At 39.9% G+C, this 23570-nt stretch overlaps 1 protein-coding gene across 14 annotated transcripts in view; it reads right to left on the bottom strand.

Moving 5' to 3' along the window:
- The window catches only part of myo18ab (myosin XVIIIAb), a 132837-nt gene that overhangs the window by 14218 nt on the left and 95049 nt on the right, over positions 1–23570 (bottom strand). For 11 of the 14 annotated variants that reach the window (XM_046388104.1, XM_046388103.1, XM_046388108.1 and 8 more), the window contains 11 exons: positions 21870–21962; positions 20460–20570; positions 17166–17270; positions 16048–16194; positions 15685–15798; positions 10939–11055; positions 9200–9283; positions 7728–7865; positions 4622–4807; positions 4321–4460; positions 2936–2980 (listed from right to left, as the gene is read on the bottom strand). In XM_046388104.1, the coding sequence (XP_046244060.1) occupies positions 2936–2980; positions 4321–4460; positions 4622–4807; positions 7728–7865; positions 9200–9283; positions 10939–11055; positions 15685–15798; positions 16048–16194; positions 17166–17270; positions 20460–20570; positions 21870–21962 (1280 nt within the window). The remainder of the gene's footprint in view (positions 1–2935; positions 2981–4320; positions 4461–4621; positions 4808–7727; positions 7866–9199; positions 9284–10938; positions 11056–15684; positions 15799–16047; positions 16195–17165; positions 17271–20459; positions 20571–21869; positions 21963–23570) is intronic. The other 3 variants (XM_046388109.1, XM_046388107.1, XM_046388097.1) reach the window with 1 other exon arrangement.

Below are 23570 nucleotides of genomic sequence, written 5' to 3'. Positions count from 1 at the left end.
TTTGTGAAGAAACAACAACAAGTGGGACACAATCATGAAGTGGAACAAAATTTATTGGATATTTTTAACTTTTTTAACAAATAAAAAATGAAAAATTGGGTGTGCAAAATCATTCAGCCCCATTGAGTTAATACTTTGTAGCGCCACCTTTTGCTGCGATTACAGCTGCAAGTCGCTTGGGGTATGTCTCTATCAGTTTTGCACATCGAGAAACTGATATTTTTGCCCATTCCTCCTTGCAAAACAGCTCGAGCTCAGTGAGGTTGGATGGAGAGCGTTTGTGAACAGCAGTTTTCAGTTCTTTCCACAGATTCTCAATTGGATTGAGGTCTGGACTTTGACTTGGCCATTCTAACACCTTGATATGTTTTTTGGTGAACCATTCCATTGTAGCTTTTGCTTTATGTTTTGGATCATTGTCTTGTTGGAAGACAAATCTCCGTCCCAGTCTCAGGTCTTTTGCGGACTCCATCAGGTTTTCTTCCAGAATGGTCCTGTATTTGGCTCCATCCATCTTCCCATCAATTTTAACCATCTTCCCTGTCCCTGCTGAAGAAAAGCAGGCCCAAACCATGATGCTGCCACCACCATGTTTGACAGTGGGGATGGTGTGTTGAGGGTGATGAGCTGTGCTGCTTTTACGCCAAACATAACGTCTTGCATTGTTGCCAAAAAGTTCGATTTTGGTCTCATCTGACCAGAGCACCTTCTTCCACATGTTTGGTGTGTCTCCCAGGTGGCTTGTGGCAAACTTTAAACGACACTTTTTATGGATATCTTTAAGAAATGGCTTCCTTCTTGCCACTCTTCCATAAAGGCCAGATTTGTGCAGTATACGACTGATTGTTGTCCTATGGACAGATTCTCCCACCTCAGCTGTAGACCTCTGCAGTTCATCCAGAGTGATCATGGGCCTCTTGGCTGCATCTCTGATCAGTCTTCTCCTTGTATGAGCTGAAAGTTTAGGGGGACGGCCAGATCTTGGTAGATTTGCAGTGGTCTGATACTCCTTCCATTTCAATATTATTGCTTGCACAGTGCTCCTTGGGATGTTTAAAGCTTGGGAAATCTTTTTGTATCCAAATCCAGCTTTAAACTTCTCCACAACAGTATCTCGGACCTGCCTGGTGTGTTCCTTGTTCTTCATGATGCTCTCTGCGCTTTAAACAGACTTCTGAGACTATCACAGTGCAGGTGCATTTATACAGAGACTTGATTACACACAGGTGGATTCCATTTATCATCGTTAGTCATTTAGGTCAACATTGAATCATTCAGAGATCCTCACTGAACTTCTGGACAGAGTTTGCTGCACTTGAAGGAAAGGGGCTGAATAATTTTGCACGCCCAATTTTTCGTTTTTTTATTTGTTAAAAAAGTTTAAAATATCCAATAAAGTGTGTTCCACTTCATGATTGTGTCCCACTTGTTGTTGATTCTTCACAAGAAATTACAGTTTTATATCTTTATGTTTGAAGCCTGAAATGTGGAAAAAGGTCACAAAGTTCAAGGGGGCCAAATAGTTTCGCAAGCCACTGTATATAGCTTCCAAAATGATGTGCCGTTTGGTGAATACAACTTATTAGGCAAGTGAAAACTGTAGCAAAAATTGATTACATCAATAATTACATATGAAACTATAGTGTCTTAATATTTAACATCCAAAGCTACACTATTTTTTATTTAGATTTGATTAAAATGGAGCATGTCTTTTTTGTTTGGGTTGATTTTTTTTTTGTTTTTTTGGGCAGAGCTAAGCTCACTGTGCTCATTAAAAAACTAAGCAGTTGTCTCTTTGACAAAATCCGGTACTTTTCAGTTCTGATTAATGATCCTTTACACTATCAGAGAACCAAATGATAGGGGACTAGAACGGCTGGGTGCCAGAGGTCACTGCTGTGTGTGTACTGCTTGTCTGGTGAGCAAGACAACTTTTTGTAAGACATTACAAAGTTTTACATTATTAAGCAGGTGCGAGTCAAAGATTGATGAGAAACACCCTTTTTTTCCCTCCCGTCAAGAGAGCAGTCACCACTGTGCCACAGTCGCATCCAGCCCTAGAGCTGGCCAATGAAATATTAAGAGAGCAAAGGGGACGAGACGCTGACTGCTGTTCAGACACAACACAGCAGTGTCCAACACGTCACCGTCAGACCAAGACAAGCTGGTAGACACAGCTGGATATAGCCCTTGGCAACATAAAGGAGAACTGTGTGGAAGATCTTGGCCTCAGGGGAGTTGACATGACATTTGTTCCTTTCAGTTCAAAGCTTTGCAAAGTGGTTAACTGCACAGGGAATCTGAGAAGGGAGGCTTGTTTCATGCTGGGGCTCCAGAAACATATTATCAGTGGTATTCATGCATCTCAACATGTGAGGGCATGCAATGAAGAGTGGAGTGGACTGGGGTTATAAGAGAATATCTGCACTGTTGATGATGCACTATCCCAGAGCCTTCAGACATAAAATCCCCCCCCTCCGGATTTACTGTAACTCCATCACTTCCAAAAGGCATTTCTTCCTGTTTGCACTGCTGGACAAGTGAGGATCTGGAACAGAGCAACTGGTCTTTGGTTCTCAGAGAGCCTGACACCAAAAGCTGATGTCTTAAAACATACCAATAATATCACAAGAATCAAAGCAAAATGAGCAAACAATAAAACTGGCCCAGGTACATTCCACATATCCTGTTTTTAAATTATTTTTTTTCCCATTGTTTGTTTTTACTTTAGATACCAGCTCATTTGTACAGTGTGACAGTCAGAAGTGATGGGCTAACTGGACCAAAACTAAGCCCAGAGAAAAATTTAGAGTTCTCTCTCTCCAGTATCAACATTTTGACTAAATGTTCAAAGACTGTAGAATGCTGCATCATATACAGTTGTGCAAAAACAAAACAAAAAAACCCCAAAATAAATAAAAAGTAGGTGCCTCACATTCGGTTTTGTCTTTTCTGATACTTTGTCACCATGTCTTGCAAACTAGTCATGATGATGATGGATGAAAAGACAGACAAGAAAAGAAAACAAGAAAACACAACAGAAAAGAAAAACATGACATGAAAATCAAGTTAAAAATAAAGCTAACATATGAATGATGCTTAAGATATCTCAGGACACATGGATGTCGTAATAAATGCTGATAACCCAATGTTCTTTTTGACAATATAACTGTATTCTATGCATGTTTTTAGGAGCATTAAGTTATTGTATCACATTGACAGGGTGATAAATGACAACTGAAACCAGCTCAACTTAAATGAGGACCTATACTTGCTTGCTTTCCTCTTAAGGAGTGCCTGTGAAAATGAACATCACATGTCTATGTTTGAAGCACAACAAGAGAACCAGGACATGGTTAACCTGGATCTGTATGAAGGCTGGAAGGAGGGGAAAGTTCAGAAATACACCTATCAGTCTCTCTAAAGCTCACTGATTAACGTGCAGTATCACCATTGTTTAATCTGATAATGTTAAAAAGATAAATCGTGATTTCACAGTTAAATGCTGAAACTCATTTCTTGACATACAACAGTTTATGTATCTGCTCAGCACATCTGAACTGGAACAATGGCTACAGCATGGATTTGCAGATACAGTTGATGAGCACAGGTTATTATTTTGGTCACGATGGAAACAAGTAACCTCACTGTGATGACAAGGCTCCAGGACCTCTATGTACCTGGCTGTTGTTCATCAAAGCTCGGTTCTGCTCAAAGACATTAGAGTTAACTTTGTAGCTTACTCTTCAGTAAGAAAACAACCAGCAGATAACAGCAGAAAGGAGATGACATTTCACCAGTGATACCTCTCACGGCAAAACATTAGATGCTACTTATTCTTATGTCACGCTATCATTTTTTTCATATTTTTTCATTTGCATAATTTCATAGGGACACTGCAACAAAGTCCTCAAATTCTTAGATACAAAAATGTGTGTTCCACAACCTGTAGAAAGAACAAGCTATTTGGTCACCTGAAAAGTAAGGTAATAACACATTCAACAGCAGGCTGTGAATAATATAGTTTTAAGAATAATATTCTTATTAATGTCTAGAGTAGAATATTCAATTAACTGTGAAAATTTACTGGCCATGAGAACAAGTAGTGTGACAATCCTTATCGTCCACTTGCTAGCCTTTTCTAGAGCTTTCAACTGCATCTTCACCACCTAACAGAGTTTGCACTATTCTTACAATAACAGCAAGAGCTTAGAGAGCTGTCATGATGATAACTAGAAAAAGCTAGTGGACGGACCTGAAGCATTCAGCACCTCATGGAAGTTCAAGCAGCTACTAACCTAGAAGTTCATTGTTTTGTACCTGTTAATGAGGTCTTCATTGTCATCACTCTCCATCTCATCCTCAATGGCTGCCTGGAGGTCACCAATCCTTTTGAAGGCCAGCTTGAGGTCAGCCTGCAGGCTCTGATTAGCAGCCTCTAAGCTCTCAATGTCCATTTCCTGTTAACAAGACAAGAATCAGCTGGGGCACCTGAGGTTGATCAGCTACTCATTTGTTGTTGATGGATGCTGTGCAGCATATCCTAAAATGTCAGGAGTGTCTGACTAAACTGCTGGCTCAGTGATAACTACTGTCTCATTACTGTCAGTTGCATCCTTACCAGCTCATGTTTTTTGCGGCTGGCCTCAGCTTCCTTTTTAGCCAGCTCACCCATCTCCTCTTTGAAGTCGCGGATCTGTCTCTGCAGACGTTTGTTCTGCTCCTTCTCTCGATTCTCACTGCTGCTGCGCTGGTCTCGTTCCTCTGTCAGCTTCTCTAGGTTCTCCTTAAGACGAGCTACAAGGCTCTGCACAATAATCGAGAAAATGTTCAACAATATGATCAGATCGTACATTTCACATAACCCAGAGACTTCAGAAACAAGCACGCAGGGCTAAACCTGGGTCAACATTTGACTATAAGCAACAGAACATCATCCAGTAAGATACTGAGACAGCCAATCAAATATGCGCAAGCAGGGATGATCAGTTACGCTCCACCCCAATATCTCCAATCAAGTCTTCTACAAATCTGAACAGTGTGACTGATTACCAACAAACTTCAGGGAACATGTTGCATCTGTCACTGCCATATTGTTTTACACTATCTAAATAATATCAGGTCCCTTCTGACTCAGTATGCTGCAAGCAGGGCTGCAGGCATGCACAGTCAACCTCTGCAGAAGCACGTCTGGTGCTCAACCAGTCAAATGCGCACGTCATTCAACTCTTCATTACTGTCTACCGGTTCCCTGCTAACGCTCACTTTGTTATTAATAATTCTTTTTATTTCAAAGGGGTGTAATGTATAATAAATCTCAATAGTTACAGTATATTTTAGAGATATCCCACAATAACAGAGATTTGTCATCTCATCTTGTCTTCTTTTCTACCACTTATCCTGGTTCGGGTCATGGGGGCAACAGTCTAAGCAGGGAAACCCAGACTGTCCTCTTCCCGGTCACTTCCACCAGCTTGTCCAGGGGGGTCACCACGGCATTCCCAGGTCAGACAAGAGAGGTAGTCCCTCCATCCTGTCCTGGGAATGCCCCGGGGCCTCCTCCCAGATGGAAATGCCCAAAACAACTTCCATGAGAGACATCAGGGACGTATCTTGGCCAGATGCACGAACCAAATCAACTGGCTCCTCCTGATGCAGAGTAGCAGGGACTCTACTCAGAGCTCCTCCCAAATGTCCGAGCACCCTACTTCTAAGGCTGAGTCCAATGTGCCAATGTGTTTAACTACCATAAGATTTATAAATCCCACATCTTACAGCCAAATTAAGGTTCATTAAGATTTCCAAAAATTGTTTTGGTGCAGATAATAGCTGCAAACTGAAGCCGAGTACTGAAGAGTTTTAAATAGCCCATTCAAAAGGTATGTGGTTCTGGATAAATGAAAAACATATGACGTTGACTGCAGGGAGCGTTAACATTATTTCAAATGTCTATGTTCCTGAAAATCATCCCCCGTTACTATTTAGTTTTCATTGTACTTTTAATTTTTAATGAGATGAGAGAGTTATGCATTTTAGAAACTAATGCTCTTGATGCAGACCTAGTTGTTCTAGGGAAAGTGAAAAACTAGAACATAGAGGAGAGACACAGTGTCTCATTTTAAAGTATCTGAAAAGATGAAATGGAGGTAGCCCAAATATGGACAATAAATAAAAAAACTGCTCCACCCACATACAAATCTTTAACATTCTTTTCCTTTTTCTGTATAATCTGAGTGTAAAAATGAAGGGGGGGGGGGGGATAAATAATAAATAATTATTAAATACTGGACCCTAAGTTAATGCAGAGAAGGACTTAAAATGGTAACTACACTGCTGCCAGGTTTTTTAAAGTGGTAAGGACTAGTGGGCTATTTGTATAATGGCTGAATTTTCATCAAGGAAAAAATACGCAATGTTACACCGTTACTGAGTATCACCTCTGAAGTAGAGATTCTAGGCACTCTCCCATCACTGATAAAGGAGCTCAGTCAAGCAATTTAAAGATGTTTTAAGACAACAATAAATGAAATACATAAAAAAAATGTAAGTAGAGGTTCATTTTTACTGGATTTAAACTGTCAATCAATGAAAGTGGCAGAATACTCCAACACTGGAAGCCAGTCCTAGTCTTGGAGATAGGGTAACTTAATAAAGACAGGAAGAGGTTTAATTTTTAACCTGAAAAGGGACTAAATTTTCCAGGATAGATAAAATAGTAGTAACACCAGACACGGAATCAGCCATGAACAATATTAATTCACCTGCACAGTGGTCGTTTGACTGACTGACAATGTCATACCTAGAGTACCTCTGCTAGCATAGCTATCCTTATTAGCATAGCTCCTTATATTATATGATAAGCTTGTTTGTATCAATAATGAACTAGAGTGGTGAAGCAGAATTATACAGTATACAGTATGTTTATATGTCTTGAGCAATGTTTTAATAGGTGGCTCCTACATGAGTCTGTTACATCTGTGGTCAGTTTGTGCATTAATGCCAGCAGCACACTGAGCGAGCTCCTGCATTAACCATTGGCCCTGTCCATATTTCACATGCTGAGTGGGTGTTGCACTGTGCCTGCTCTCATCTCTATCGATTGAGCTCCACTGCCTCCATCTTTGGTAGGTTTTAATACTCAGGTCAGCTGAAATGTTCACTTGTGGCAGTTTTTAATGCTGGTGAGAAAAGCAAACCAAAACGCAAAATGTGTCGAACACTTTGTATGTTCTCCAAACTATGGGTTACACCACAGGCTTCATCACATGACTTTGGAGGGCAAGTAGCAGAGGGTGTCCCTGTTGATGAATTAACTGGACAGCTGATTACTAAACTGAACCTGCTAAATTGAACACAGGGTCATTTTATCTCTTGGCAAAAGAGAATTTCAGTTTATCCCTGGGAGCATATGGATTTTTGTTTTAAGCAAAATCTGAAAGAAATCTGAAAATGACAGAATAACAAATAGTATTGTCAAGTGGGAGTAACACACTCTACAGGACAAAGTAAAGTGGGAATGGCTTATCTAACTGGTAGTAGTCACAAATTCTATAGAGCAACAGTACATGTTCATGTGGTGCCTTTTATGTTCAGTTCATCATGATCTTCTTCTTGAGCTATGACCACAGCATGACATTTGACCCTTTAACCAAACTCTCCTTTTTTCCACATGCTGGAGCTTTCTCCATCAAATGCCTACCACTCCTCTCAATGTCTTTCGCTCTCACCTCCAGACGTTTGACCTGTGTTTTCTCAAACTCCAGCTTGGACTCCAGTTCACGGATCTTGGCCTCCTGACGACTGACAAGGGACTTCTCCACCATGGACTGTTCCTGGAACTCCAGCTGGCTCTGAAGGGCTTGCATCTTAGACACAAACACATATTTGTGTAACATGCTGCATGGAATAAAATCAGATCATTTTTTTGTCTTTATTCAAAAAATGTTTCATGATCAAGAGTAGAAGTTACATGGGGGGTGAAAAACTGGATGATATATTTTGGAAGACTGCAGGGCCTGGGTCATACTAGGACAACTTTTCTCTTGTCATACTGGCCTAATCACTCTATTCTTCTTGGCTGGGTTTGATTTGTCTGTCGGAGCTGTTTCTAGTGAAGAAAAAATTCATGCAGCAGCAGTCATTACGTAGATGACAGCCCTAAAATGTTCCGCATTATTACTTGGCTGAGTTGGGAAACCAAGTTGGCCATCTGTGTCACATATTGCCAGTGCCAATCCTGCTTGAATGACACATCAATTACATCAAGGGTTGTATTTGTCAAGATAGCAGTGTGAAAGAAAAGAAAATGGGCTGAGGCAGTGCTGCTCATTCATGCAAGTTTGTAAATGCAGTTTTAACTGGACCCTGTAACAGTGGAAACTCTAGAAACATCACTGTGTCAGTGGAGCAGAAGGGCCTGCAGCATAACACTGACTGCCATACAGAAAACAAAAACTCAGCTAATTATGAGTCAATATGCAGAAAACCATGAAAGGAGTTGTCTGTTTCCACTTTAAGAAGCTGGAACCAGCAAATGATGATGGCACTCTTGCTTGAAAAGTTGCACAAAATCCAAGCCCAAAAATGAGACAATAAAAATTAAGTGGTTACTGGTCTTGAACCTTTTTAAATTACATTCAAGAACTTGTTCTGAAGGGTATCTCTTTGAGATAAGTATCCAAAAGTCAGAATCAGTGAAACTGAACCAGAACCATAAGAGATTGTTTCTCCATTTTTAACACATTAATGTACTGCCATCTATATACTTCAGTTACAAATTGAGCAACTCCCGTTCTAGTAGTATTTTTAACAGTTTACACAGATAGAGAGGTGAGATAGGTACTTTCATGTGATGTATTGTTGTTATCAGTGTTAAGTCAAGATTTAAGTCAGACTCAACCTGAGCAAATCAGTCAAATGGTATTTAGATGGTCAGTTTGGTTTGGATGGGAAAGCAGCTACACAGCAACAGATAGACGACCAGTGATACATTTTAATACAATAAACAAACAGCTCCTGTTTTCTTATTCACTGTGGGGCATCAATCAACAGTTCTGTGAAATGACTTCAGGGGTGGACACCAACTCTCTTACCCTGTTCACCTGGTTCCCTCCTCTGGTCTGATGAATATTTTAAAGCTTTTTAACTGGTTATTCCCGTCACATCACTGGTATGCTTAGAGCAGAAAGCCAGCATTTACCTTCTCCTGAATCTCCTGCTTCTCCTTGAGGGCCTCCTCCAGCTGGGCTTGCAGGTCACTGATCTGAGCCAGGTTCTGGGCTGACTGAAACCACACAGACACAGGAAGGGAGGAAAGTTCTAAACACTAAATTTAAATCCTTCGAATGCCAAACATTAAAAATTACCAAGAAGATTAAGTAAAACATGATGTCACCACGGTAACATTACCTAGGCAAATAAATCTGCTGGAAAGATTTTTTTAGGCTTGTGAAAGCGTATCAATTTCAAAGTGACCTGTGTGAAACATTTGAGACGAGTGCTTTTTTCCACAGTAGATGAAGCCCTCTGCTACAGCGAGTCCCACTGGGAATTCAGCTGCCTCAATTTAAACAAGAAGGATGGATTCATATGGAGCTGGTGGAGGGAAATCACTCATCATTCCATCAATGATAGAAAGGAGGCATTTTTACTCCATTTTCATTTTCACTAGCTGCTGATCTGCTTATACAGCTACATTAACATTAATTTAAAAATGACACATTTGGCAGCAATCGTATCATTTTAGAAAGGACACAGAAATTTTAGCTTTTACAAATCAACTTGAGATTTTTATATGGACCAGCAAATGTGCAAAAAAAAAAACAAAAAAAAAAAAACAGAACGCTGACATAACACTTAGCTTTCGTGTAAAGAGTCTATGGAGTATGGCACTGTGATAACTATAAACTGTATTTTTAACATAATTAAATTAGAAATGTTACTTATTCTGTTAAAAACATATTACTGATTATTTTATTTACTTAAGACTAAATATACTTTTTTGAGTTAGTAAACTGTATGTACAGTTACTTCATTGTTGTATTGATCCTGGTCGTCGTCTATAGTGTTAATCCGAGTGGCAGGTTTTTGTTTTTCTAATTATTATGTTCTCAAGACACAAATAGGACAGTTAAGCACTTGATCTCCATGAAAATGTGCAACTGAAAGTAGTACCAGCTTGTAGTTTACAATGTTGATAAGTGTTACAGTGTGTTTATAGTGTCCCTCCCACTCATTCACATACCCTATTCTTTCACCATCTACTGCCTCTGCTACTTCTGCTGAGGTTTACAAAGCTAAGCTAGCAGTGTAAACCGACTGGGCTCTGAACCTCTATCTGGGATGAATGCACAAACTTTGGTAAACTGAATCACTGGCACTGCTTTTCATGGCTGTAGCCAACCAAAGTAAATCATGGCTGACTTTCCACTCTTAAACAAACTGATTGTTTGATTGGGAAGAAAAAAATATCAGCATTTTATCTCAAGCTCAAATAAGTAATTTGGTTCATTTGGTCCAGCCCAAGTGAAAAGTGACACACTGACTTTTCACAAGCGAACCAAAAAACATAAACGAGTCATCCAGACTGACAGGTTACTTGTAGATTGTACAATGCTGAACGATGCATCAACAAGACCCCCATTTGATTTTTAAGTTGCCATATTAAAACAATCACAAAATAGAACCTGTAAATGTCAAAAGTAGGAAACAAATTACTTGCATGGTGGAATACAGATACATGGCAGGTGGCAGATACATTAGAAAGAATAAAAAAAAATTAAATCTTTTTTGAAATATTTTGTTTCATGTTCCAAAAAATCAAGTAATTAGTTAATAATTTAAAAGTTAAAATTGCATCAGAGGCATCAACTTACACATGTAATTTTCAGGTCTTTTATTCAATCAATTATTCTAATAGCACACTAAAGAAAAGCAGACCTGAGCCACAGCGGCCTTGTGTTTCTTCATCAGCTCGTTGAGGTCCTCTTGGTCTTCTTCCATCCTGGACTGCAGGTCATTCTTCTCCCTCTGGACCCGACTCAGCTGCTCCTCCAGCTGACAGACAGAAAGCAAATCCATGAGATTTGTAAACAGTGTTGTAATTAGTAGTAGCAAATAGTGTCGTCACCATGCCAGATAAAATTAGACAAAGAACGGTATTTATGTACAGAAAAAGACCAAAATTCCACAAGTAGCACCCGTGTTTCATGCAGAGTCAAGCTCTGAACATTCTGTTTAGATTACTAGTTAAATGATTTTTGTATCATAGCTTTATTATGACTTGTGAGGGAGAAATTTACTCATAAACTGTTGCGAGTTGCTTTACTAAAAATGCTTTTATACTCCTCCATGAACCTGAAATTGATTCACAACCTTATAGTGATGGAGGGGTTTGAGTGCCCTAATGATCCCAAGAGCTATGTTGTCGGTGATATTTACTCCTGGTAGGGTCTCTCAAGACAATTTGGTCCTGGGATAAGGGTGAGTGCGGTTTACAGAGACCTTGATAAAAGGCAAAGTCAAGGACAAGTGTACCCTGCCCAGAGGGTTACGGGGGCCCTGCCCTGGAGCCAGGCCTGGGGAAGGGGCCCGAATGTCTGGCTGAGGACACGGTCAGAATGGTCTTCAACTCCCACCTAAGGCTAAGCTTCCACTGCATTCCGGGGGTGGTGAGGGACGTGGAGCCTGAGTGGGCCATGTTCCGCGCTGCCACTGCTAAGGCAGGTCTCTGGTGCTTTGCTGGCAAACCTTGAATCCACTGGTGGACTCCGGGAATGAAAGGTGCCATCAAGTTGAAGAAGGAGTCCTACAGGGCATGGCTGGCTCGTGGGACTCCTGAGGCAGCTAACAGCTACCTGCAAGCCAGACAATGCGCTGCTTGGGCAGTCACGGAAGCAAACACCTGGGTGTGGGAGGAGTTGGGTGAGACCATGGAGAAAGACTTTCGGTCGGCCTTGAAGAAATTCTGATGACTTAGCATGGAAAAACAGCCCTTTGTTTACACTGTTTACAGTGGGGGTGGAGAGCTGCTGACCTTGACTGAGGATATAGTTGGGCGGTGGAAGGAATACTTTGAGGATCTCCTTTATTCCACCAACACGCATTCCTTGGTGAAAACAGAGCCGGCGGGCTCGAGGGAGGCTCTCCCATCACTGGGGCGGAAGTCGCTGAGGTAGTTAAACAACTCTGCAGCGGCGGTGTGAGGCTCTCTATTTACCAGTAAATCTTACAAATGGTCATGAGCTATGGGTAGTGACAGAAAGAAGAAGAACGCTGATACAAGAGGCACAAATGAGCTTGCTCCACAGAGCGGCTGGGCTCAGCCTTAGAGATAGGGTGAGGAGCTCGGACATCGGAGAGGGGCTCAGAGTAGAACTGCTGCTCCTTCACATCGAGAGGAGCAAAATGAAGTGATTTGGACACCTGGTTAGGATGCCTCCTGGACATCTCCCTGGGGAGTTGTTTTGGGCATTTCTATCCGGGAGAAGACCCCAGGGCAGACCCAGGACACGATGGAGGGATTATATCTCTTGTCTGGCTTGGGAACCCTATATCCCTCAGATGACTTGGTGGAATCTGGGCCTCCCTGCTGAAGCTGCCCCCGCAACCCGGCTTCGGGTAAGCGGAGGAAGATGAGACATGACGAACATCTATACCTTCCAATGCCCAACTCGCCTCATAAAGTTGCTTAGAGTAAAAGGTGCACACTATAACCAAGGAATTACCGTATTTTCCGGACTACAGAACGCACCTGAGTATAAGTGTCTTACATGATGAGGGTGTGTGCATGACGCGCAGAATGACTGTTAAAAGTTACGCTTAAAACGAGCATCTTCCTCTTCCTCTCTATGCACAACAAGATGTTTTTCCCCTAAGGAGAACCCTTCTTAGCACCTAAACAGCACAGTACATCTCTGATCACATGAGCCAGCAGCAGTTATTTAAGGTCCCAGTCATAACCAAAATATCCAAAGCTAAAAGTTATGAGTAATTACTTCATATCTTCAGGATCTATGATGAGGTAATCCTATTTCTGTAATGACTTCGATAAGATAGAACAAGTGAGGTTGGCGTTCCCGGGCGATGGATTAATAAATTATGACAAATGTGACTAGCCTAATGTGAAAAGGCTTATGAATTCATTTTCACATAGTGAGTAGATGAGGAGTCAGGGACAGGCAGAGCTGACACTGTCTGAAAAAAACAGTCCAAACAAGATGTAGAATGAACTCAAATCATTGCATCACAAGACAGCTTCAAAGTATGGTTTGCATTGAGGGTAGATTTATTTATTCCTTATCTATTTTTCCTAATACCACCCACTGCTGAGATGTACTAAGGTGTACTTCAGTAACTAAAAATATCCATGTGAAATCTGGGGCAAATTCATTTACATATCACACTTTCTTTTTTTAGATCCACTGTTGGCTTAAAAGCTTTGAAAGCAGCTCTAGCTCTTCCACGAGGGAAAAAATTGTGATGGACATGTGAAAAAAATGTGACAGTTGGCAGCAACAAACTTTCATTGAACACATTTAACAATAGGCTGTCAGTGCAATTTCAACACAATTACATGTCTTGGGACTTTTTCCTGCTCCTTTTCTCCCCTCTGAGATTGCTGTTGGCTCTCTGTGGCAAAATAAAGCTGCTGAAAACATGCATGACAATTTTCTCAAAAGACTGCAATTATGGCAACAGAACGGCGGGAGAACAGCAAAAACGTCAGACCATTTGAAAGAAATGTTATTTGCATGTTTTTCTCTTTGCTGAATTGCGGTGTATGATGTGGCTATGGCCGCCTCAAAAAAACCCCTCCATTTAGGCAATAACTATTTTTGTCATCAGTTCTCGAAGCCATTTACTTTCCCAACAGGCTGGATGTGTGCTACAGTGGTTGTCCTCAAAAACACCATTTTAAAACAAACAGCTGATGATGCATTCATGGTTGTCTCCATAGTATTACTTTCCCACCTTCTACAGACCAACAACACTGTGAAAACAATTAATTTGCATACAAAACCAAAATGATCACTCGGATTAAGTCATCCATGGTAAGTGAAATAGGAACAAAAGTTCAGGAATATGGGACCAAAAGTTGCTTTGATTAACTGAAACTGAAGTGGGCGACTCGCTTTTAATATTCACTTAAATGTTACCTGAATTAATGTGTTCCCTTTATGTTCCCTGTTTCTTTTTTGACATCAAGTAGCACTACGGTGCAAAACCTACGGTAACATCGCCCACTGGTTTGTGGATTACCGTATTGTACCCTTAAGTGCTCCATCTTGGTTTCTGGAGTGAACACATTTGGATAAAGATGGTGGAGATGAGGAGGATACACACACCACTATTCTGATTGGATCTACCTGAGAACTCGAGGACACACTGCAGCAGAGACTTGTTAATCATGCCACACGCTAAAGCATTATCTGCTTTATTGTCTAATTTACAGTAAATGGGCTATTATTAACAAAATGAACATCATGCTGTATTGATGAAGAATCGGAACTAGTGACAAAGACCATAAGCTCATTAGTAAACTTTTTAGTGAGGCAATAAATCAAAGGAGAAGTAGGGTCATTTTCCAATAAGCTACATACAATCAGATTCTTTCTGAAACCAGTGGAGTTGACCCCCGCCAGAAACAACGCAGATTTAAGGCACTTCCAAATTGGCTTCACTTTTCGGAAACTCAGCTTTTTCAGTTGTTTAAAATTTTTTGATTTCCCATAATTGCAGTCAAATTCAAAAAGTGCGTTAATAAATTCATTATTACTATAAGGTACTACAAGATGTTATTGGATAATTAAAAAACAGAAATACTTTCGGAAACAACTGACAGTAACATTTTCATTAAGGCTTTGCTGCCTTTCTGTTTACACAATGAAAGACAAAAATGAAAAACACTTGAAATTGAGGAAATGCAAAATCTATTGTATATCCATCCATCCCTCCCTAGAATCTATTCCTGACCTGGGGCTGTATCAACTTAATTATATTTACCCTTCACTGTGCCTTTCAAAAACAAACGGTCAAGCTTGCCAATGTGCCATATCTTATTTAAATCATGTCCCACAGCGTGTTTACAGTCACTCTTAAACATGTATGGGAAAAAGCACAAGGAGATTGAACAGCAATGAATAGCAGGAGAAATGTGGGAGCAAACAAGGACTGGCATGAGGAACCATACTGTCATGGGAACAGGGTAAAAAAGAAAAAAAACAGTTATATTCAGAAGGACAAAAAAATATAAAGGTCAAAAAAGAATAGTAGAGGCAGCGATAGGAAAAAGAAAAAAGAAGCAAAAACTAAAGATGTACAGAAAGAGGCACAGCCTGAATAAAGAGTAGAGTGACATGTTCAAAAAAAGCAGAAAATGAAGAAGAGGAGGATTAACAAGGATCAGGAGGATGAGTTCTGAGAGAACAGGTGTGTCCTCTAACCCCTATTTCTGGCGAAAGGCAAAAATATGACATATCTGATGCAGTCTTGCTAACACCACAGATGCCACAGGCTTATAAAAGCCTCAAAAACACAACCTAAGAGATTACCACCTCAGCTTTAGTTTTTTTCTTCTATTCACCAAGAATATTAATTAAATTTAATCATAAACTCAAATTAGCCACCTGTCAAAGATTCACTCCGTTAAACTCATTAGAAATGAAGGGAGGGAGCTGTACTGACCGCCTGTTTTGTTTTGGAGATGTCCTCCATCTGAACATGCAGGTCTTCAATCTCCACCTCCATGGATTTGCGAGCCTTAACAGCAGCTGCACAGGTGAACTCGGACTCCTCCAGCTAGATCAGACACAAAAATAGAAGAAAATTTATCTTTCTTAAGTCTAAAAGCAATTTAAAGTGATGACAACCTGGATTATGCTTCAAAGTTTGGGACAAGGAATTCGGTAATCCATCTATGGTAACACGATCTGTCATGCTCCTGGTAAAATGTCTCTAGCCTGGCCTTTCACAGCTCTAAAACCTTCCTACTGTATCTTTGGAACTGGTGTAATGAGTGTACATACAGCAGTGTGATCATGGCTATACCTGGTTCTTGAGCTGGGCGATTTCCCTCTTGCTGGGTGCATTGTTCTTTATGTGGTCCAACATGATCTGGGCGTCAGCCAGCAGAGCCTTGGTTCTCTTCAGGTCTTTCCTCAAACGCTTCTCAGTTTCTAGGTCACCACTTCTCACCTGGGAAAAAGGTACAGTGATGTTTCATGGCTTAAAAGATAAATCAGGTCAGGACTGAATTGATTTTAGCATTTAAATGCCCAGTTTTTAAATTTTGTAGCATTTATTTGCTTATATAATTACATTAATAGCTTAAGGAGTTGTCAATAATTGAACTGTTAAATTAATTCAGATTGGACATCTGGTTAAATAAATGAGTCTGTGAAATTATTCAGAAATAAAACGAGTCACATGTCTTCCCCTTTCTACAATTTTATAAAACATTAATATATTTTGACAAAATAATGATGACTCAAGGTAAAAAAAAAATTGCAACTGCTGCTTTTAAAAAATATGTTATTTTCTCTTGAACGACTAACTGTTAAATTCAATTCAATTCAATTCAATTCAATTCAATTCAATTCAATTCAGTTTATTTATATAGCACCAATTCACAACAAAAATTATCTCATGACACTTTCCAATTAGAGCAGGTCTAGACCAAACTCTTTAATTAAACTGTAAATACAGAGAAATACTGTAAATACTGTAGTTTCTGTTCTAGACAATGGACAGTAATGTTGAACGTGAGGAGTAGGGTGACAATCTGATCAAAGATTGTGAGTTTAAGAAGACAAAAAAAAGAACTCTGCTGATAAAGTCTTGAGAATTAAAATGACCTATATTTTGCATTGCCAATATAAGAAAATCTGGGGAAGTTCACACACTGGGTACAACATGGTCAACAACTTAATATACTATAAGCTGCGGTCACAATTGACATTCACGTTATATGAATCTATTTTGACTTTATTTGTTGCAGCAGCCAACATTCCTCTGTTCCCTGGATGTCCAAACTGGACATTGATTAAATCTGTAGAAACGACTCACCTCAATTATATAAACATATCCTTCAACAGCACTGGTGTCCTAGCTTTAAACCAAGTGAAATAGTACAGGACTGGGATCTACCCCACTGTGTACAATGTTACCTTGTCCTGTGCTGTCAGAAGCTTTGACTCCAGCTCTCTCTTTTCTTTCAGCACCTTCTGCTTCTCGTCATACTCTTCTTCAAGCTGGACTTCCATTTGCTTCAGCTAGTCAGAAACAAACAAAAACATTCATGGAAATGAGAACATTCCTGATTGTATCTGGTCACAAATAACAAGAGTTATTTTTTTCTTAATCTAGGTGGACTAAATATATAATGATCAGCTAAATGAACCCATAAATATTCATAACAATAACGTGGTTAGTAGATTTAGAAATGTCTTAATAATAAAATACAAAATAAAATGCAGTGATTTACAAATATTTTCCAATTTATAGTCAACTGAATACAGTGCAAAGACAATATATATTTAATATTTATATTTATATATATTTCACAAACCTTTTGGTATAATATGAATATATACTTTGAAACTGATGCCTGCAACATCCTCTATTCATTCCTTTCCTATTTGTGCTTGATGTACAACTTCAGTTGCTCAACAGTCCGAGGTCTCTGATGTCATACTAATCACCATGCACTTTCAACGGGAGACAGGTCTGGATTGCAGGTCTGCCAGTCTAACAGCTGCAGTCTTGGTAACTACAGAGGTGCACCAATTGCAATTTTCTAGGTCAGTTCCTATTTCCGATTGTTTTTGGGAGTATGACCTGCTGCTACTAATTTTATCTGATTCCGATTTTTTTTCAGAGAACTATAATTGACAACACATACAAAGAAAAATCAACTTTTCTTCAATGCAAAATAATGAAAGAACGTATTAAACTTTACCATTTCCTCTCAAAATACAACAACTGGAAAGGGCTACAAATAACAATCAACTGAAAATGAGCTGTGTACACCTCTTCATCTGGCATATTTTACTTTACCAAACAAAAGCAGGTGCAAAAGATTTATATAATAAAACAGATTTCAGATTTTCAGTTACTCTACTCTACTAATCATTTCACAGTATGCTTATAAATCTACAAGGCTGCAGTAATTCATCAGATTTCTGAGGCCTCTTGTTAACCTTATCCCTACTTAGTTTCCCAACCGTGGCAGGGAAGCAGGGGAGATTTTCCACCTGTGTTGAAGCTAACTTCCGCTTCGGGGCTAACACCTTCACTTTGCAAACAGCACTTAAAAAGCACATGGGAGCTCTGCTTGGTCTTGAGAAGTCATTGCATTTATTTACTGTTTATTAACTGCTGCCTCACAGCAAGAGGGTTCCAGTTTTGAATCGATCTGGGCCCTTCTGTGTGGAGTTTGCATGTTCTCCCTGTCCCTGCGTGGGTTTTCTCCGGGTACTCCGGCTTCCTCCCACAATCCCAAAAACATGCACATTAGGCTAATTGGCTACTCTACATTGCCTCTAGGTGTGAGTGTGCCCCCCCCCCCCCCGACAGACAAGCAGTCCAGAAAATGGATGGATGTACAGTTTTCATTTGAATATGGGTTGAAAACAACTTAGAAATGTTCTCATTCCTTGTTTATCTATGTTTTACACCTCTTCTTTTTGGAATCTAGGTATAGTTTTTTTATCACCATAATTTGCAATGAGATAATGCATAACTATATGTAACTAGAAAACACAGGGTAGATACAGTGCTCTGAGCTTGTGTTAGTGCAGAAAAGCGAATTATGTTTGGGCTAATGGGCTCGACTGGTGGAGGCCAATGATGGAGCATTCAGTACTGGTAAAGCAAAGCAAATACAACAAAACATTAACAGCAGTTAATAGCAACAAAGCTATAAATGCATCCAGATTCCAATAACAAACCACCCACTCACTCTCTCTGTCACTCACAAACACACATTTTCATCACCTTGATAATGTGGCAGTTCAAATCAGTGAGAGCCATTTTACTGACAAATGTGACTCAAGTAAAGGTCAAATAATTTGCATGATCATCTTAAACTCACAAGTGAAATTATAAATGCAGCTGGAAATTCTGTTTGCTGAAAGTACTGGAAATAAGTGACTGAAAACTGTATTTCTCTTCAAAATACAAAAATGAGAACACCAGTGTTGAGTACAGCATGACTGTTTTGTCGTATGAAGGAATTAATGCTGCAAAGATGTAAGTCATACTGAATTAACCCAGACAACAGGTAAACACGGAGAAAAAGGTAAGTTTGTATAAACAGCAAAGAGCATCAGCCACAACTCAGTCAAACATGATAAAAAGGAGGGGCGAGATATAATCTTATTTCAAAAAAAGGCCCCTCAAATGTTGGACTTTATATAGGCCCCAGGAAATATACGCATGGTGATCAAATAGCCCACAAAACTGCTATGAGCTACGACTAACACAAATGTTAAAGAAGTGTCGGACTGCAATTCTGCATTTTTCATGTGGGAAAGAAGGCAATATGTGAGGAAAGTCACTTAATGTCAATTCAGCAAAAATTATCCATGCTTAAATACAAAAGATGTCCTGTAGTCATAAAAAACAAGTCTGATTGATTTTTTTTTTCCATAAAACTACAATAAATGCATTATCGATTTTTATCAGATTTTTGGACGTTAACCCTCACTGGGAACTAAAGGTCAGGATATCTCTGTCTCTGCTTCTTCAACTTTTGCAATTCTTCATTAATTTGTCTCTTGTGGTTCAGTGTCTGAATCAGTCAAAATGCACTGATCTGAACTTGTAGTGAATACATGAATCCAAGCAGAGGATCTGAGAGGAGGAGCAAGGTAAGCCAGTTAAAATGATTGGAGATTGGTCCAAGTTTCAACTGAACAGTCTTTATGCCGTTTATTCTCAAAACCTGCACACACTGAAATACAGGCGTGTGTGCGTGATACAAGAGCATGGAGCAGCATCCACAGGCAGACAGCTACTGGATACTTACTGCAGTAGCAGAAAGCTACTGGAGGCTAATAAATACATAAATAAATAGGATGCAGAACTGAGTAACACAGAATGTGGTAAACATTGTGTATCTCTGTGTCCTGAGGCCACTCCGCTACCACTTGGTCACTGCTTTTATCTGGTTACTTTCATCTCTGACAGAAGCTTGGTCAAATGTACACTCATGTAAAGTGTCAGTAACTTCAGACTATTTTGTTATTTGTTATTGTACTGAACACTGAACTGTACGCTTGTACAGCAGCATTTAATTTACTGCAATATTCTTTGCTGTCGCCAACAAAGGTCAATGCCTCATTTGACTTTTTTTCATCCATTCTCTTGTTTTTCTTGCTTTCTGGCACCATTTCTGTTGCTTCTCCCACAACAATCACAACTGTAAAACAACAGTTTTAAATGTGTGCATGTACATTTACCTTCTTGCTGCACGACTGTCTGATCTCTTCTACTTCATCATCTTTGCTCTCAATATCCTTGGAATGGGTTTGACGCAAACGCTCCATCTCCATCTCCAGACGTAGTTTAGCCTGACAAAAAACATAGACATTGTCAAGTCTGCTCTCAGGGCTCAAAGCCTGATTTTTAACCTTATTTCCATACATTATTCATAAATTATGCTTATGTTTACAGTACAGGTTGTTCTACATACTGCTGAACTCTGAGATCACTACAGCTCAAGCAGTCATTCACGTTGAGAAATGTTTTTTTAATACACCAAAAACTACAATATATATGTATATACATATACATGGATATATACATACACTATATAGACAAAAGTATTGGGATGGGGCTGTGTGTCAGGGGTTGGGCTATGCCTCTTACTTCCAGTGAAGGGAAATCTTAATGCTGAGTCATGCCGAGACATGTTGCACAATGCTATGCTTCTAACTTAGTGACAACTAAGTAACTAACTAACTAACTAACAGTTTGAGGAAGGTCCTTTTCTATTCCAGCATGACTGGGCCCCAGTGCACAACGCAAGGGCCATAAAGACATGGTTGGATGAGTTTGGTGTGGAATATATATATATACACATATATATGCGGATGGATATAGTCACTGTTTCTGTCAGGCCGCTGAGGACTTCGTCATCAGCAAAGACTGTTAGTCCAGCCAGAAGTGGCTAATATCCCCAAGCCACACGACTTGCAAAATGTTTGTTAGGACAGCTAAATATCCTGATTGACTGGGCTTACTCAAAGCCTGTGACCTTTGTGTGTGCGTGCATGTGTGTGCGTGCATGTGTGTGTGTGTGTGTGTGTGTGTGTGTGTGTGTGTGTGTGTGTTTTCTTTTTTTTGTTTTTATGTCTTAGTAGGTGTAGATACACCTGGTATCAAAAAAGCAAAAAAATACACAGGGCTGTCAGTTTTGTTGCTGTTGTTACTGTCAAGGACAGTAATACTTGAACTCAAGTAAACAAGTACAAGCAAAATATATAAAACATGTCCCCATCAAATGCGGCACAGTACTGTAATAGTTGAATTCTGAGCACTTGCTGTGTGTCACTCTGAGAAAACAAAGCACTGAAAGCACAATGTGTCAATTTGGTATGCCAGTGGTGAACACAGCACAGCCTTTAGCAGCTTCAGACACACACACTTTTCCCAGGAGCTGGTGAAGACCCAAAAACAGGATATAAGGATAATGACTGCTGAACTGCTTCGCAGAGTGGACACAAACACCACTCCGAATGAATGTCAGGGCTTTGTCTGTCAGTTTATTTCTGTGTTCTTCTGTCCCCGAGTGATCAAAAATGAACAAATGCTGCTTTAAGACTGTCTTCAATATTTTCTTGTGAGGGAATGTTGTGCTTTGTCTGTACCTGCTCCAACATTTGGATGGTACCAGCCTGCTCATCCAGCTCTTCCTCCTGGTCCTTCACCTTGGCCTCCATGTCGCGAAGTTGCTTCCTCACCTGAATAATCAAAAACAGTAAATATTATATAAATATATAAATATTCTATCTTTCTATCTATCTCTCTCTCTTAATATATATATCTATATATATAGATATATATGTCAGACTCCAGGCATGTCTTAAGGTCATAAAGGACCGAATGACCAATTCTTTACTATTAAACTAAAAAAAGGTGAAACTGAGGTCATTATTTTTGGCCCCATCTTAGAACATCTTAGAACTAGAATAGCTGATAATATTCTCTCTCTGGACGGCATTACTTTGGCCTCCAGTACGACTGCGAGGAACCTCGGCGTTATCTTCGATCAGGACGTGTCATTTATCCATCACATTAAACAGACCTCTAAGACCGCCTTCTTTCACCTCCGTAATATTGCTAAGATTAGGAGTGTCCTCTCTCAGAGTGATGCTGAAAAACTTGTTCATGCTTTTGTTACTTCTAGGCTGGACTACTGCAACTCACTATTGTCAGGATGTCCAAATTATTCTATTAATAACCTGCAGCTGATCCAGAATGCAGCAGCTAGAGTTTTAACAGGAATCAGTAAAAGGGATCATATCTCCCCCATCTTAGCTTCTCTCCACTGGCTTCTGGTAAAATTCAGAATAGACTTTAAAATTCTCCTACTTACATATAAGTCCCTAAATGGACTAGCCCCATCACACCTGCAGGATCTAATAGTCCCATATACTCCCAATAGATCACTCAGATCACAGAGTGCAGGTTTACTTACAGTTCCCAGAATTCATAAAAGTAGAACGGGAGGACGAGCCTTTAGCTATCAGGCATAGTAGTCTCCTCTCTCCATCTCCTTTCTCTCTCCATCTCCCTGTCTCTCTCCCAACCCGCCCCCCCGCCTTTTGTCTCTCTCCATCTCCCTGTCTCTCCTCTTCCCCCTCTCCCTCCCAGGCGGTCACAGCAGAAGGCCGTCTACACTGAGTCTGGTTCTGCTCGAGGTTTCTGCCTGTTTAAATGAAGTTTTTTCTTGCCACTGTCACCATATGCTTACTCAGTGTGGGGCTTTCAACTGGGACCTGTTTCTCTCTGATTCTCTTTTTTGCTGTTTACACACCTGTAAAATGTCTATGAATTGACACTTTAAACAAAAAATTAATTGATCACGAACAGGCACTATGCCAACCAAGTGGCTGGCATAGCATACAGGAGCACCTGCACTAGAGTATGGGCTGGAAGTCCCAAGGTCAGAATGAAAAACATCTCCTAAGATGGTTGAGCTAAGTTAAAGTTAAGCTAAGCTCTAAGTTCCTCTGGGACTTCTAGATCCGGACTTACAAAATGGTGGTGGTTGAACCACTGGACATTGTGGTGGTTGACAAACAAAAAAAGGCTGTGGTGATAGATAAAGCAATCCCAGGCAACAACAACATCAGGAAGAAGGAACACCAAAGACTCAAAAAATACTGTGTGTGTGTGTGTGTAGAGAAGTTTTTTTTTTGTATTGTATTTTATATTGTGGGTTTATATTTATATAACAGAGTGGAACTTCAGTAGCACTGAAAAAAGAAGAAAATTCTATATAGAGTTTCAGCACAAAGAACTTGATGGCAAAAATGTAAAACCCAGCAATAAATACAACAACCTAC

The sequence above is a fragment of the Scatophagus argus genome, chromosome 5, assembly GCF_020382885.2.
Source record: "Scatophagus argus isolate fScaArg1 chromosome 5, fScaArg1.pri, whole genome shotgun sequence".
Lineage (NCBI taxonomy): Eukaryota > Metazoa > Chordata > Actinopteri > Scatophagidae > Scatophagus > Scatophagus argus.
This window is presented reverse-complemented; position numbering and strand designations above follow the sequence as displayed.